This window comes from Rhinichthys klamathensis, unplaced genomic scaffold (assembly GCF_029890125.1).
Source record: "Rhinichthys klamathensis goyatoka isolate OS25496 unplaced genomic scaffold, OSU_Roscu_1.1 h1tg000196l_1, whole genome shotgun sequence".
NCBI classification, from domain to species: domain Eukaryota; kingdom Metazoa; phylum Chordata; class Actinopteri; order Cypriniformes; family Leuciscidae; genus Rhinichthys; species Rhinichthys klamathensis.
The window spans coordinates 2833707-2848272 of record NW_026606722.1 but is presented as its reverse complement, the minus strand read 5'-3'; the positions used below and the strand labels follow the sequence as shown (position 1 = coordinate 2848272).

Sequence of the window (14566 nt, the reverse complement as noted above, 5' to 3'; positions counted from 1 at the left end):
TTGGGGAATTTGGCTAACATACAACATTTTAAATACATTCTGCTGAAATGAACGAAATGACTTGAAAAAATATTTGTTCATTTTGATGAGCGAGATTCAAAGATCCGAGTCAGTAAAATGATCCGAACTTCCCACTACTAGTTTGAGCACATGTTTTATACCATCATCACTGTCCTCGTCAGAGCTCATTTCCCAGTACATACAGCATCAGGCTCATATTCGCAATCTCAAACATATTCTCAAAAATATCATTTTCATCATCTTCAAAATCAACATTTTGATCGCTGTCAGCTTCTTCACCAGATCCACCATCAAGTGACAGTGACAATAATATTTGATTGTGTTCAGCACTTGCTCTTCAGTAAATCACTGAGTCATTTCAAGGTTTGCTGATGATACTTCCTATTCTTTTGTTTTCTGCCTGCAGTAACTATGAGTGAAACGTCACTTCATCACTGTGTATCAGATATTGACACCTTGTGGAATAAAGGTGAATTGTACTTATTTGGTCATCAAAGATTCAATTATTGTTGTGCAGAAAAAATATACTTACACTGTTACACACCTCGGGTCGTCAGCGACCCTATAAATGTAATTTTTTTTACAAAAATGAATGGGAAAACAGACATTATTTTATATGTTTTTTTTAAATTGTTCTTTCTTGTTATATTGTTTATAATGAATTGATCGAGGAATACTAAGAAGGCTGATGTCTAACTTTAAAAAATGAACGAGGAGGAAAGTAGTAAATGATGTTCCGGGTCACTAAAGACCCGAGGTATGCATTTAAGGGTTAAAGGGACGCTGCAAAAACATGTCTAGTCTATTTGTTTTGTGATAATAATCGACACACCACCTACATACCTACACCATAGATTAGAAAGTATTTTAAAACAAAACAAAACAGATTTTTGCCAATGTTTTTCAGTTGTTGGATCTCTCCCATTCCTCAGCTCATTGACACTGAGCCGGATTTTTGAGTTGTCTTTGGGAAGTTTGGCAACTCCACCTCATGTTTACTCTAAGTGTTGTTTCGGAGTAATTTGTCTCTGCGACAAACACACAGGAATGTTTCAATTGTATATCTCTTTTTCTCTGCATGCATTTCTTCCAGGAAGGATACAATAAATCAGAGGCGATCCAGTCTACTATGAGATGCATGATGTGTGATATAGGAGAGCCGCTCGTATAGACATACCATTCCCACACAGTGAACCAGTGCTGGGTTATATCACATACACCCAACTAATCTGCCATCACAGCCCTGACTTCTCTCATCTAAAGTCTGAACTCTTTTACCGGTCAAATGTAGACCATTGATGAAGCAAACGTCAAAGATGATGACATTTTATGCTTCATGTTCATGTTATAACATACAGAAATCCTAAGTATCTAATCTTCATCATCATGCAAAGTATGCGTGCAACTTATTCGGAATTCTATTGGGAGGAATGTGAGTTAATTATTTCAAGCTCGTGACACGCCTGCAGTGCTGTGGTGTATAACAGTCAACACTGGAGCAAGAGCTGTGATTTACTAAAGAGGTCAGGAAACCCTGAGACCTTTGCATGAAGGGAGTTCTGGGTAAGAAACAGAGACTGGAGAATCCTTTGAAAGGGGCGACTGGTTAATGATTCAGTGACCCACAATCTCTGTACAGACTCAGCTTGCTCATAGCTGCCATCGTCCCATCGGGTGCCACCGTGCCAAAATACGCACAGTTTTCTTTCAGGAACTGATCACATCTTGGTCTAATATATGTATTTGTGGTATCTTCTAAGGGCGCCTGATTCTCTTAAAAAGCCATAAAATGATACATAAAGGGCCTCTGAGGTTGTACATCGACATAAATCCTTTAAAAGTGATCACTGTTACATCATTACTTGCAGTAGAAGAATTATTATTGATTAAATGAAAATCAATATCATGACTTGTTCACTGGCGTGAGGGCGGGACAACCTGTCACTCACATGAGATCGACCAATAGCAAACCACAACCATCCAATCAGTTCCTGATGGACAAAATCAAGTCCCATTCTACACTTTTTCTTGTTCCAGAAGCCATTTCACTTGGATATACCGTACATCACAAAAGGGAAACTCTATTGCAACTTCCTTTTCATGGCGACTTCACTCAACTTTATACTTCACATTTAGTTGTGATAACGTTTAAATACTGTAAGTGATAGGACATTTTGAATTCAGAAATAGTTAATTGGTCTTATTTTTCACATTACAATTCTTTTGTATTTAGACTACTGCCATGTTACTTTTCTGACTTGAGTGTCGTATTTGGAGGTACGTATTTCCCAGGTGCACTTGAAGGCTTAGTCTGGGATTTTTCATCCATTTGTTTCATTCATGTTATCATGAGTTATCATTCGTGATTCAAACAACATTACAACTCATCGAAATCTTACAGCTAGCTGAGTTTTTACGTTATTCTCATGAAAGTGTTATGGATTAAAGAGTTTTTACTGTTTCATATTGTATTTTTCTTTTGGTCTATTTAAATCGGTTTTAAAATCATAGCATAATGAGGTTTCACCAAGTGCAACATGTTCCTGGAACAACATTCCAATCCACCAATCAGATTTGAGGGACAAGTTTACAGTTTATGTCAAGTTTAGTCTTACAGTATAACCAGGGTTAAGTGCTTCAACATCAGTGTTATTCGCCTATCATTTCCCTCTGATTTTAGGGATAACTTATAGGGATATGGTTAGGGGTATGGGTAGGGATGTAGTAAGGATTACATTTTCGGACAGGAATGTTGTTCCAGGATCAACAAAATTTGTTGACCCAGGAACGCAACTCGCAAAATCAGGACGTGCAAAATCATATGTCCCTGTTTGTTGCTCTACAGATGTTTTTACTGTTTACATTGTGGTGTACAAAAATGCATTTCTATATTTAGGAAGTGAAAATCAAATGACTTTATCAACAACATTTTCTTGCTCCACGCTCTACTACTCAACTCTCAAACTCCAGGGTGTGTTCAGCCTAAAAGAGGAACCAAAATACATAAATCCAAAGCAATAAAAAAGAGAATTAGAGAGTAGGCCTAATTGTTGATGCATCCGCCTATTTTTATTTTGGGATTTTGCATAAAAAGTGCTGGATGAAAACACCATGATGAAATTAAAAAAATGCGCATAAAAAAACACATGCGCTCAATTGAGGCGGATACATTTTTTATCCGATAAGAAGAAATGCACATAAACTACTGTATGATGAAAACACATTTACTGAATAAATCCCTTGAAAACTCACAAGACTTTGCCTCAACAGTGGATGTGATTACCAACCTGTAGATAAGTGTTATTATTTTGTCTGTGCGCTCTGAGGGAAGTCATTTATGATGTACGAAAAAAAAAGCCATATTTCTTAACCAATTGCAGAAACTAGCATTTTTATTACAGATATTTTGAACCAATTTCCCAAGAAGTAATGATTTTATTCTCTTGAACACATGGGACGGAAACACTGCTTTATTCGGAAATGTTTTATGCAATATTCCGATTTTGTGCATGAGTTAAATTTGCAACTTTGGAATGAAAACATAGGGTGTTTAGTTTAATTGTCTGTTCGTTCATGTGTCTAGAGGTACGTTTACGCGATGCAATGTACAAAAAACGGAACAGTTTTTCATTTGTGTTTTTCGTTTACAAATGACAACGTTGTCAAAATGATCCCCGTTAACATGGATCCGTGAAAACAACTAAAATGCTGTATTAGTCATGCCAGGCCAGTAGTTGGCGATGTCATGTTGTAAAGAAACTACACGCCTAGACTGAACACATATTACGCATGCGCATGATGTCACCATTTTCACAAATTCGCATGTTTTCCAATTGACACGGAGACAATAAACGGTATCGTTTTCAAAAACAGTCTTCAAAAGTTTGTGTTTTCAGGCCCCTAAAACGCTGTTGTTGTGTAAATGAACGCCCAAAAGCAATAAAAAGTTATTTGTGTATAAATACTCCCTGTTTTGTTCAGTTCTTGGATGGTTAAAGGGTTAGTTCACCCCAAAATGAAAATTCTGTCAGTAATTACTCACCCTCATGTTGTTCCAACCCCGTAAGACTTTCGTTCATCTTCGGAACACAAATTAAGATATTTTTGATTAAATCTGAGAGCTGGATCACTCCTCCAGAGGCTTCTTAAGGGATCGAAACTGGCCGGCCCAGTTAAAGACATCGTTAAAATAGTCTGAGTGACTACAGTGGCTCAATATTAAGTTTATCAAGCGACGAGAATACTTTTTGTGCGCAAAAAAACAAACAAAAATAACGACTTCATTCAACTAATCATTTCCTTTTCTCTGGGCCTCGAGATTTCACGTAGTGATATTGCGCAACGGTTCTGTGTTGCACGTCACACGCAGGCTCACTATTGGCCGATGCTGGTCATGTGTGTGATGCGTGTGACGTACAACCTAGAAGCGTTGCACAGTTTCACTACATGAAATCTCGAGGCCAACAGAGAAGGAAATGATTAGCTGAATAAAGTTGTTCTTTTTGTTTGTTTTTTGCACACAAAAAGTATTCTCGTCGCTTGATAAACTTAAGATTGAGCCACTGTAGTCACTCAGACTATTTTAACGTTGTCTTTCATAACTTTTCGATCCCTTAAGAAGCCTATGGAGGAGTGATCCAGCTCTCAGATTTAATAAAAAATATCTTAATTTGTGTTCCGAAGATGAACGAAAGTCTTACGGGGTTGGAACAACATGAGGGTGAGTAATTACTGACAGAATTTTCATTTTGGGGTGAACTAACCCTTTAATAAAGACATTGATGTATGGTTTGATAGATGGCTCCTGTAATTCTCCTGCATGTTTTTAGACTGTTTAATGATACTGCCTTCTCCCTGCATGTTGTTTACCACAACATTCGGGACAGAAATATTGTAAACAATAAAATAACAAATTCATCATTTTAACTCGTGATTTTTTGCAGGATAAAGATTTTAAATTTAAGATGTGTAACCGGCCATGCGGTAAAATACCATGCAATCCAAACAATAATTAAAGTGCTGCAAATCTTGCAATAGTTCCCATATTTGTGGTTCTCTAAAGAGACATTTAAGCTATACATGCTTTTGTTTTTTTTATTTTTGTGCATTTACAACGCTGTTCTTAATTGACATAAGTAGGAGGAGAGAGGAAACCCATTCAGTGCAACAGGCGGTGACCGTCCCCACCTCAATTGTCTCTCTTTTCATTGGTCTTCCTAAAGTCCGCAGCCAATTCAAAACCACATGCCACTTTCTACACTCCCCCCACAAGTCACAGACAGCGTGGAGAGTGAGAGGGGTCGAAACAAGAGGGAGAATCACCAAAAGAGGAAGAACAACAGAGGCAGAGAATTTGTTAAAACATGCCAGCGTACGCCACCAACATGAGGCTCAAGTTCCCCATTCTGGCCTTGATACTGGAAGCCGTGACCATTGTCCTGTACGCTGTCTTTGTGGTTTATGACACCGGTGATGCTCATGGTGGGGGTCATCATGAAGAAAAGAATAACACTCATCCAGACAGTCCAATGACCCTTTATCCCAGTAAGTATCTGTCAGATTAATGTACATGTGTGCATATATCAGGTCTTGTTGTGACATCTAAATTGATTGGTTTTAATTAAGTCTAAACTTTTATTGGAATGTTATTTCACTGACGAAACCAGAACGCATCAGGTTACTCCAGTGAATGCATTTGTAAGGGTCAGATATGGAAGATATAGTTGGAAATTGGTAGTGATTGGTGCAGAAATGTTGTTAATTGTCAGTCACCATACGCATAGTAAAAGTTGAATAAAACTTTGCTGGATGATTTGGTGTCGCCCCTCCTGCAAATGAATTCATCCACTTTTAAGCTGTCAACTTTGCTATTGAGTTTCATGGTGCTACTCACTCATCAGCGTTCACTGACTGAAGGGTTTATTTCTGCGAAGGCTTTGGCGGCAATGTTTCACTAATGTTCATTCAGCACGCAAGTCTCTAAAAATACTCCCTCTGGAGAGGAGTCAGTGCCATGGGCTCCTGCATTCTCGGGAGAAAGACAAAGAGGAGAGGTTGAAAAAGTTCAGCTTTTAGTATTTTAACAATGTCATCCATCAAGCTTTTCCATTGGTTCTGATTCAGGAACCAGATCTTACACTGGACATTTACTGGTGACTCAATACAGTACAAAATGATTGAATGTCCAAACAAAACAAAATGTCTTTAGGACCAAATATTTACATTTTTTTAAACCTACTATGAACATTATCAGTTTAACTATAAAATTATTAACAAGACATACTGTAGGCTGGATAGAAAAACTGACCAGTTTGGATCTAATTGCATTGAATGTTTATTCCATGCTCTCAACTGCCAATAATTGCACATTGGAAACATATAGCTTTAACGGTTTTCAATGTTGAACATGTCCATGTTGGCATTTGTGTAGATTCTACGAAATGACAAATAAATTTGAACCAAAATACTGCAGAGTTTGTGTGTGTAACATAGTCTGGATCTTTTTTTTTTTCTTCCTTGCATAGTTTTGTTAATAGTTTTCAATGTTATATTCATGCTGGCATTTGTGTAGATTTTACGCAATGGCAGATGAAGTAGAAACAAAATACTGTAGAGTTTGATTGGACGTACATAATTGTCAACAATTAAAGATATAGGAAACATTCTCCCCTCGCCTAAAAACGTTGATAAGCTTGTTTATTTGGGGTTGTGACCATCTGAGGACCACTGATATAGAGAATTTGTTCCCTTATGAAAGGAATTATTCATTCAGTCTGTACATTTCCTCATAGATGTTTCCAACATCAATTGCATTCCTTTATTTTTCTCTGCATGCTATGCTCGTTTGCAGAGATGACATGCATTGGCTGTAAAATGCCCTTATTTCCTTTTATCTTCAAATTGCACTCGTATAGTTGCTTGCTTGGACACGGTTTGGACTGAAACCAGCTCTAGGGTGTGGAGAGGATGAACATGCAAGATTAGTCTCAATGTCACATGTGTCCTCAAAGTTTCCATTCAACCCTTCAAAATTTGTAACCTGCATAATTTTCTTAAAGTTACAAGTACATTGGACTTTAATGAGTTTAGCTCCAGCCTTGATCAAATTTGCCTGCGTGTAACTTTATAGTAATCCTGAAGACCTCCATTAGCTTGTTCAGGTGTGTTTGATTAGGCTTGGAGCAAAAATCTGCAGGAAAGTGGACCTCGGGGGCCAAAGTTCAGAACCCCTGTATTAGAGCATTCAAATTATTTGCCACCCAATGAACTTGATGACCTTTAAAAACTATTAAAAGAAAACATGAAAATTAAATAAAAATAAAAAGCATATGTGTTGATAGACTGGGAAAACTAAGGCCATCTGTTACTTTTGTACAAACATGCAAAGCATTCCAAAAATGAATGAGAAAAGCTTCAAAGAAAAGAAAATAAAGGGCACTTTAATCTTGGCAGCAGAGAAAACAGCTATAGCTAAGTTATGTCACAGCGCTCTAAATTAGCGCTGACAGAATGTAATTAAGTCGTTGAACATTCGCGAAGAGAGGAAACTTTCCACCCATTACGAAAATGGGACCTTTGAGATTTTATCAGCAAATCTGTTGCATGTGGGAAATACGAGAAATTTAACTGGGAAAATGATTCTGTTTGTTGTAAGAGCCAATGGTTGGGAAAAATGGATTGTGCACCTTTACTCAGCCGGCAAGTTGATCTGTATTCCTCTATGATGCTCTTCCAAAGTAAGCATACATTACATAGCCAGTGAAAAGTCCTTTAGCCAACTCTATCACTGTAAATATGTTTTCAACAGAAAGATCAGAGGAAAAGTCTTGGGTCATACAACAGCTGATAAGGGTAGATAACCTCTGTTTCAGCTGTGTCAGAGGCCCACTTAAATGTTTTTTGGGGGGGTTTCAGCAAGACAGCATTTTATTGCTCAACGACCATCAAAGACTAGTGACAATAAAGTAAACGATTGGTTGAATACAGAGTTAAAAAAAACACTACTGTGGTACCACAACTGGGTTGGAAGTAAGAAGGATGGGAAGGGCTGTGGTGATATAACAGCTAGATCCTATCAAATTTTGGGGGATCCTTTGTTGAGATGTTTTCTGTGAAACTTCAAAAAATGACTATTGAGAATAGAGTGCATGCAGTTATAGATCACGTTCTCTTGTTTGTTTGTTTTTAGATGGCTTGCATAGCAAGATAAGACTGAACTTTGCTGATTTTTAATCATTGCATATTTATCTGAAGTTTTCCTGTTTAGTCTGTTTTTACTGTCTCACCGTATAGCTCTTTTTACGGTCTGCTGTCAGCATGGAATATGTTATAAAATGAGGATATGATCGTTTATAAAGAGAGCAAGCAATAAAGATATATAGCAAGCTATAAAAATATGCAGCTATAGCAAATAAAAGTGCCTCTATAAGCTTAGTTGCTAGTACTTGCAGGGTTCATTGGCTATCTTGATGAGCTTAGCAGATGTCAGACCATGAGCACTATGATTGATGACTATTTGGGTTTGTCCACTGGCAGGTTTAGATTTTGTGTGGATTATTGAATGGGTGGAGGGTTTCAGAGGCATTCCGAGGAAGCCTGAAGTAATGTTCGCCTATTCAAAGTCTGGTGCCGCACCTTGGAGGTTCACCCTTCGCAGTTCCACTTGCCTCTCTTGGGACTGACAATGAGACCCGTTTAAACTTCCTGACAATCGTTAATGTGTCTGATTATTATCAGTAGGGGGACAATGATATGGTTTGCATTGTGTAGTCTGAAAACGGGCCTTGCTGATGAATCAGGTGTTCTGGACCATATCCTATCTCTGTGTCCAGGGATGTTGACTGTACAGCTTCCTGAGCTGGAAAGTGTAGAGCTCATTTCCTCTCTGCAGGAAAGATGGGCTAAGGCCAGCAGTGTTGGTGCTATGTGTTACTAATACAATCAATGTGTGCATTTAAGTACTGTGAATTCATACCATTTTTTATACTGTATAGGCCCAAGTGTATCTATTTACTCTTAGCAATTCCTTGCTTCTCTTGAAAAGCAATCCGTTTGCTGTAATTAACTTACTACATCCATCCACATCCCGGCAGGGAAACACCCTGGATGGATTGCCAGAAAGTAATTTAATTAAAAATGCAGCAATATAATATACATCATAGCAATGAAATGATTAATCTGTGAATCAGTGTCACTCAATTTCTGACATGGTTTCCATTCCCAATTGGCAGTATAATTCATGAAAACAAATGATTTCAGGTTGCTTTGTCACTGCAAATCTCTGGTACCCCTTTTCCACCAAAAACGAACTGGTTCGGAACTGGTGCTGGTTCAAAGTTGGTTCGGAGTTGGTTCAACTTGCGAACCTTCTCAGTTTTTCCACTGACTAGAGCGCCCAGCGAACGACGTCGTTATGTCACTGTGTACGTCGCCATACATCTTAGCTAGAAACGCTTGCAAGTACAACATTACTTTGGGATTATCTCTAACTCGTGAACCAAGAAGGCTTTGAAAACAATTGAAATATGTAAGTCTTTTAATATTTTCCTTTGATATGTAATCTTTTCTGATTAGTTATGTACTCCTGTCTTGTGTATTTTTTTTCTTTCCATTTATTTGTTCTATATTGTGACTGTTTTCTTCTTTGTTTACATAACGTTTTCAATAAAAAAATTGATAAAAAAAAACTAGAAACGCTTGCGCCAACTTCAAGCATAACAATTACAATGGCGGACTACATCGTGTTTCTGCAAATGTTTCTCCTGGCTTTGCGATCCTATATTATGTCAGAAAATATGTTATCTAAACCCGCCCCCAGCCCCCGACGTAAGCATGACGTGGTAAAAGAACGGTTCTAGTCCAGCAAAGAGTTGGTGCCGCTTTAGAACCAGTTTTCCTGGCCGAGAACCGGTTCTTTGGCTGTCGAAACACAAAGAACCGGTTCGCGCGCAGGCACCGGCTCCGAACCGGCTCTCAAAATGCGTTGGTGGAAAAGGGGTATGGGTGTGTTTATGCTTTTTGTCAATCCAAATGAATCCGTTTCAGATTCTGAAAGTTCTGGTCATATGTACTTTAAACTTTGCAATCAGGGTCACATATTTGTTTACATGTGCATTACATTAGTGCATGTGCGGTGCCCAGTCAACGCTTTCTGAAACATAGAAAGCCACTTCGAAAACATCTTAAGGCTTGTCGTGTTGCAGACAGTTAGGGCACTGAAAAGGCTGGATTGCCTGAATGTAACTAATCATGGAATAAGTACATTTTTAACGCTCATTAGAGTCATGTGAAGTGAATAAAATTACACACGCCAACAGGGTCACTAAGGGCACCTTCTTAACCTGTCATTCATAGACTAATAGAAGAGCACACAAGACCTTTGTACCACATGGTTTTTGGCTGATGAACATGAGCGTTACAAATTTGCAAGGTTTACTCTTAAAGAGACTTTTTTTTAATGCTGAGCAGAACTGTGTTGCTGTGTAAAGATTCTTGGGGTGCAATTATTAATCAAGAATTACTTAACTGCTTAATATATTATGCATTTTCTCTTGTACTTTAAAAGAAACAGGTAACCTTGAAAATAAATTTCGGTCATCTGTCATTTACTCGCCCTCATGTATTTATTTTCTTTTAACACAAATCTTCATGCAGTACTCTACCAGTCAAGCTCTACCACCAGGGACAAAAATAGCTAAATATCATAAACTTTGTTCATTTAATCTGTTTGCTACATTTCCTAAGTCATAAAATAGCTTTGTGTGATGACCAGAGTTGTAAATCACTGCTATAATGCAGCAGTGCACCTTTTCATTGGTGACCTGTTCAAACTACTGATGGAGTAAATGTGGTTCTAATGCTGTGAATAACTTCAGGCTTTAGATGTGGAGAAACCACTCTCTCATCAACCTTTTATCCATGTGTCCAGTGTTTCAGGATGTACACGTGATGATCTTCATTGGGTTTGGTTTCTTGATGACCTTCCTAAAGAGATATGGCTTCAGCAGTGTGGGCCTCAACCTGTTGCTGGCTGCCTTTGGCTTGCAGTGGGGTCTTCTCCTCCAGAACATCTGGCACTTGCATGATGGAAAAATAAGAGTCAGCATTGACAGGTAAACTCATCCTTTTGGTGACCGTAGGATCTTGGGTGACTGACTTAATATAGCTGCTCATTATTTTATTATCCAACAAAATAGTTAAATGCTAAATGTTCAGTTACATTTAACTCAATTAAACTTGAAATAGATATCTGACTACATATGCCTATGAGTAAAACTCTGCATCTGTCCCGTAATTCCTTCTCTACAGAATGATTAATGCTGACTTCAGTACAGCAACGGTTCTGATCTCGTTCGGAGCGGTTTTGGGGAAAACCAGCCCTGTCCAGCTTCTCATCATGACCTTGTTGGAGATCACCATCTTCTGCATCAATGAGCATGTGGTTGTGGAAATTCTTGGGGTTTGTAAAGGCTCATTCGTTCATTTACTTTATTCGTCATTTTAGTGTTTTTTGGGGGGGAATCAACGTTGACGCCTCTTCCATTCTTATTTGACCACTAACTTGATTTGCACCAGATCAAGGGTTTAGTGCAGGTTAAACATTATACATAATTTTAGTACTACTTCTAATTTGGTTGAGTTGCATTAATATCGTTAGCATGTTCATGCTGTCTGAGTTCCTGCAAAGTAATTAAATTACAAAAGGAAGCTCGGTCAAAGATGAAGGGAAAAGGCTGTTTTCTATCTCCTTCCTAAAGTTGACAGGATAAACTTGATGACCACACCCAGTGTTCTAATAACAACTAAAACACACGCTATCATAAGCACCCTCTCAGTCATGAAGAAGATATAGTGCCTGGATTGCCTGGGAATAAAGGAAATGAATGATGTGATGAATCTGATATTGAACAGTGATGGCACCGCTACAAAATAAACTTTACCTTAAAGCTGCAGTCAAACTTGAACTTTTGGGCTACTGAAAGTTTTTAATCTGTTCTTCATAACCATTCTTGTTTCTTAACAGGTTTCTGATGTTGGTGCCTCCATGACCATCCATGCTTTTGGGGCTTACTTTGGATTGTCTGTCGCTCGTGTTCTTTATCGTCCAGGTCTTCGGAACGGCCATGAGAATGACGGATCAGTCTATCACTCAGACTTGTTTGCAATGATCGGTATGTGTAGACCTTGGTGTTGAAAATATATATGCCTGCAGAAAATCTAGTGGACAAAACAACTCTAGAAAATATTGGTGGTGACATTGAGTTTTAACGTACTGTACTTCTGTAGCTCACAACATTTATGTCAAATCAAATAATTAAAGTGCAGGGCAGTCTCCATTTTGCGATTTGGTAAGCATACCAACACTAAAAATGTGCTTAGAAAGGTGATCATACAAATGTAATTCATCAAGCATTGTGTCTGTATAGGTACATTCACCATTCCACTCTCCTTGGGTCTGTAGGCACAGTCTTCCTGTGGATGTTCTGGCCCAGCTTTAATTCTGCTATTGCTGAACCTGGTGATGCTCAGCTGAGAGCTGTTATCAACACATATTTCTCCCTGGCTGCTTGTACTCTCGCTGCCTACGCTACCTCGAGTCTGGTGGAGAAGAAAGGGAAACTTGACATGGTGGGTCATCATACCAGTCTCTTGTTATTGTACCAAATCTCACATTTAGTAAAGCCTTGTGACTAAGCCTGTTGTATTCTGTTGCACAGGTTCACATTCAGAACGCCACACTGGCTGGAGGTGTTGCGGTGGGTACCTGCGCCGACATGGACATCCAGCCATTCGGAGCAATGCTGATCGGAACCATTGCAGGCATCATCTCCACCGTTGGCTTTAAGTTCCTCACTGTATGATATTCTTTCACATCCCAGACATTCTCTATACCACAAATCAATCGCATATTGATCCATCTTTGTGTCTCTCTCCTCAGCCCATACTCGCCTCCAAACTGGGAATTCAAGACACCTGTGGCGTGCATAACCTCCATGGCATGCCGGGCATCCTAGGCGGTCTTGCCGGCATTGTGGCGTCAGCACTGAATAAGAAAGAAGGGTAGCTGTCAGCTCTTAACATTTTGTTTGGGGATTTTTGCTATTATCAGTATGGCAATAAATGGTTTTAATATGTCTGTGCTTGTTTGTCCCAGTGCTTCAGCAGCTCATCAGGCAGGGGGGTTGGCATCATCTCTAGGGTTTGCTTTGGTCGGTGGGTTGATCACAGGTGGGTACTGATACAAGCACCATACAATCTGCAAGACATTGTATTTATGCATTTATTTTTATTCAGATCTAATTCATTTTATTCAGATCAAAACCATATGAAACCAACATGAATTCAAAGAGTACACTTTTTTAACTTGGCACATGCATTTTAAGTCGATTTTTGGACACACTTATTTGTCACTGACCCACTTAACAAAAAAAAAGTATAACCGTGTATAAAAAAAACACAAAGTAAACTATTTTTCATACCTCCTCCAGGTCTGATTATGAAGATTCCATTTTTGGGACAGCCACCTGACCAAAACTGCTTTGATGACTCAATCTTCTGGGAGGTACGTCAAGTAAGGGATAATGTACATCCAGCCGGTTGTTACCGCAGAATAAACCCCGACAGGGTGATGAGGACCCCGACGCGAAGCTGGATGTACATTATCCCGCTTATTACACGGCTACTTGCCACATAAGTAAATAATTAGACATGAAATATTGATCTAAGTTGAAACATTGTATCAGCTCTTTAAACGCAAAACACTAGGAAAAAACTTTCCTAGCTAGCGTAAAGTTACCCAGATGAGCCTGTGTTATCAGTTTTTACCGGGAAACAACATACCGCTGGATGGAGCGATTGACCAATCAGAATCAAGTATTCCACAGTGCCGCGTAATAAAAAAAAGAGAAATTACTAAATGCTATTTAGTAATACATGGTCATAACATTTTTAACATTCATGAAAATGTCTTGTAGCTTATAATTTTGGTAATCGTGGATGCTTTTAATATGCAGGTACCGGAGGAAGAGGAAGAAACCGAAGAGCGTTTGACTCATGGAGATTATTCCCCGAACAAAGCAGAGGCTTAAAGCTCTGCTTCAAACCAACTTCACAAAACAAGAGCCAATAAGGTCCAATAAGCACCTCAGGAGCTTTTCAACCCGCATCTACACCACTAAAATCTTTAACAGCTGTTAAGGATTTTAGTTTTAGCTTTTAGCTGTTAAAGACACTAGTGAACATGAAGCATGGATTCTTTTTGTAAGTGGTGCATTTCTAAAAACATGTAGCTAAAATTTTAAAACATGCCATTCATATTATTAAACTGATAAGTGGTCTCTAAAATCTTCTAAGTGTAGGCATTATAACACTGTAGCAAATGTGTTGTTTCAACTTAAAAAAGTAAGTGTTCATGCTGCCTTCAATTTTTTAGTTTAGTCAACTCAAATAATATCCAAGTAGTCACTTAGTACAACTTCATAGTTGATTAAACTTAAAATTTTAAGGCAGCACGAACACTTACTTTTTTAAGTTGAAACAACAATTT

The 14566-nt window shown here is 38.5% G+C and overlaps 1 protein-coding gene across 1 annotated transcript; it reads left to right on the top strand.

Annotated features, from left to right (window-relative positions):
• The first annotated feature begins 5270 nt into the window (after positions 1-5270).
• On the top strand, positions 5271-14422 carry rhag (Rh associated glycoprotein). Its single transcript, XM_056262685.1, has 10 exons — positions 5271-5565; positions 10949-11132; positions 11329-11479; positions 12044-12191; positions 12482-12648; positions 12738-12875; positions 12959-13080; positions 13175-13248; positions 13509-13582; positions 14034-14422. The coding sequence occupies exons 1-10, from the start codon at positions 5385-5387 to the stop codon at positions 14106-14108; spliced, it is 1314 nt and encodes a 437-aa protein (XP_056118660.1). The 5' UTR covers positions 5271-5384; the 3' UTR covers positions 14109-14422.
• Positions 14423-14566: the final 144 nt, after the last annotated feature.

Bases quoted from the DNA above. Each gene is read 5' to 3' on its own strand.
- rhag (XM_056262685.1), top strand. From the start codon at position 5,385: ATGCCAGCGTACGCCACCAACATGAGGCTCAAGTTCCCCATTCTGGCC. The intron at 12,876-12,958 runs GTATGATATTCT...CTCTCTCCTCAG, and splicing joins TTGGCTTTAAGTTCCTCACT to CCCATACTCGCCTCCAAACT. The intron at 13,249-13,508 runs GTGGGTACTGAT...TACCTCCTCCAG, and splicing joins GGTCGGTGGGTTGATCACAG to GTCTGATTATGAAGATTCCA.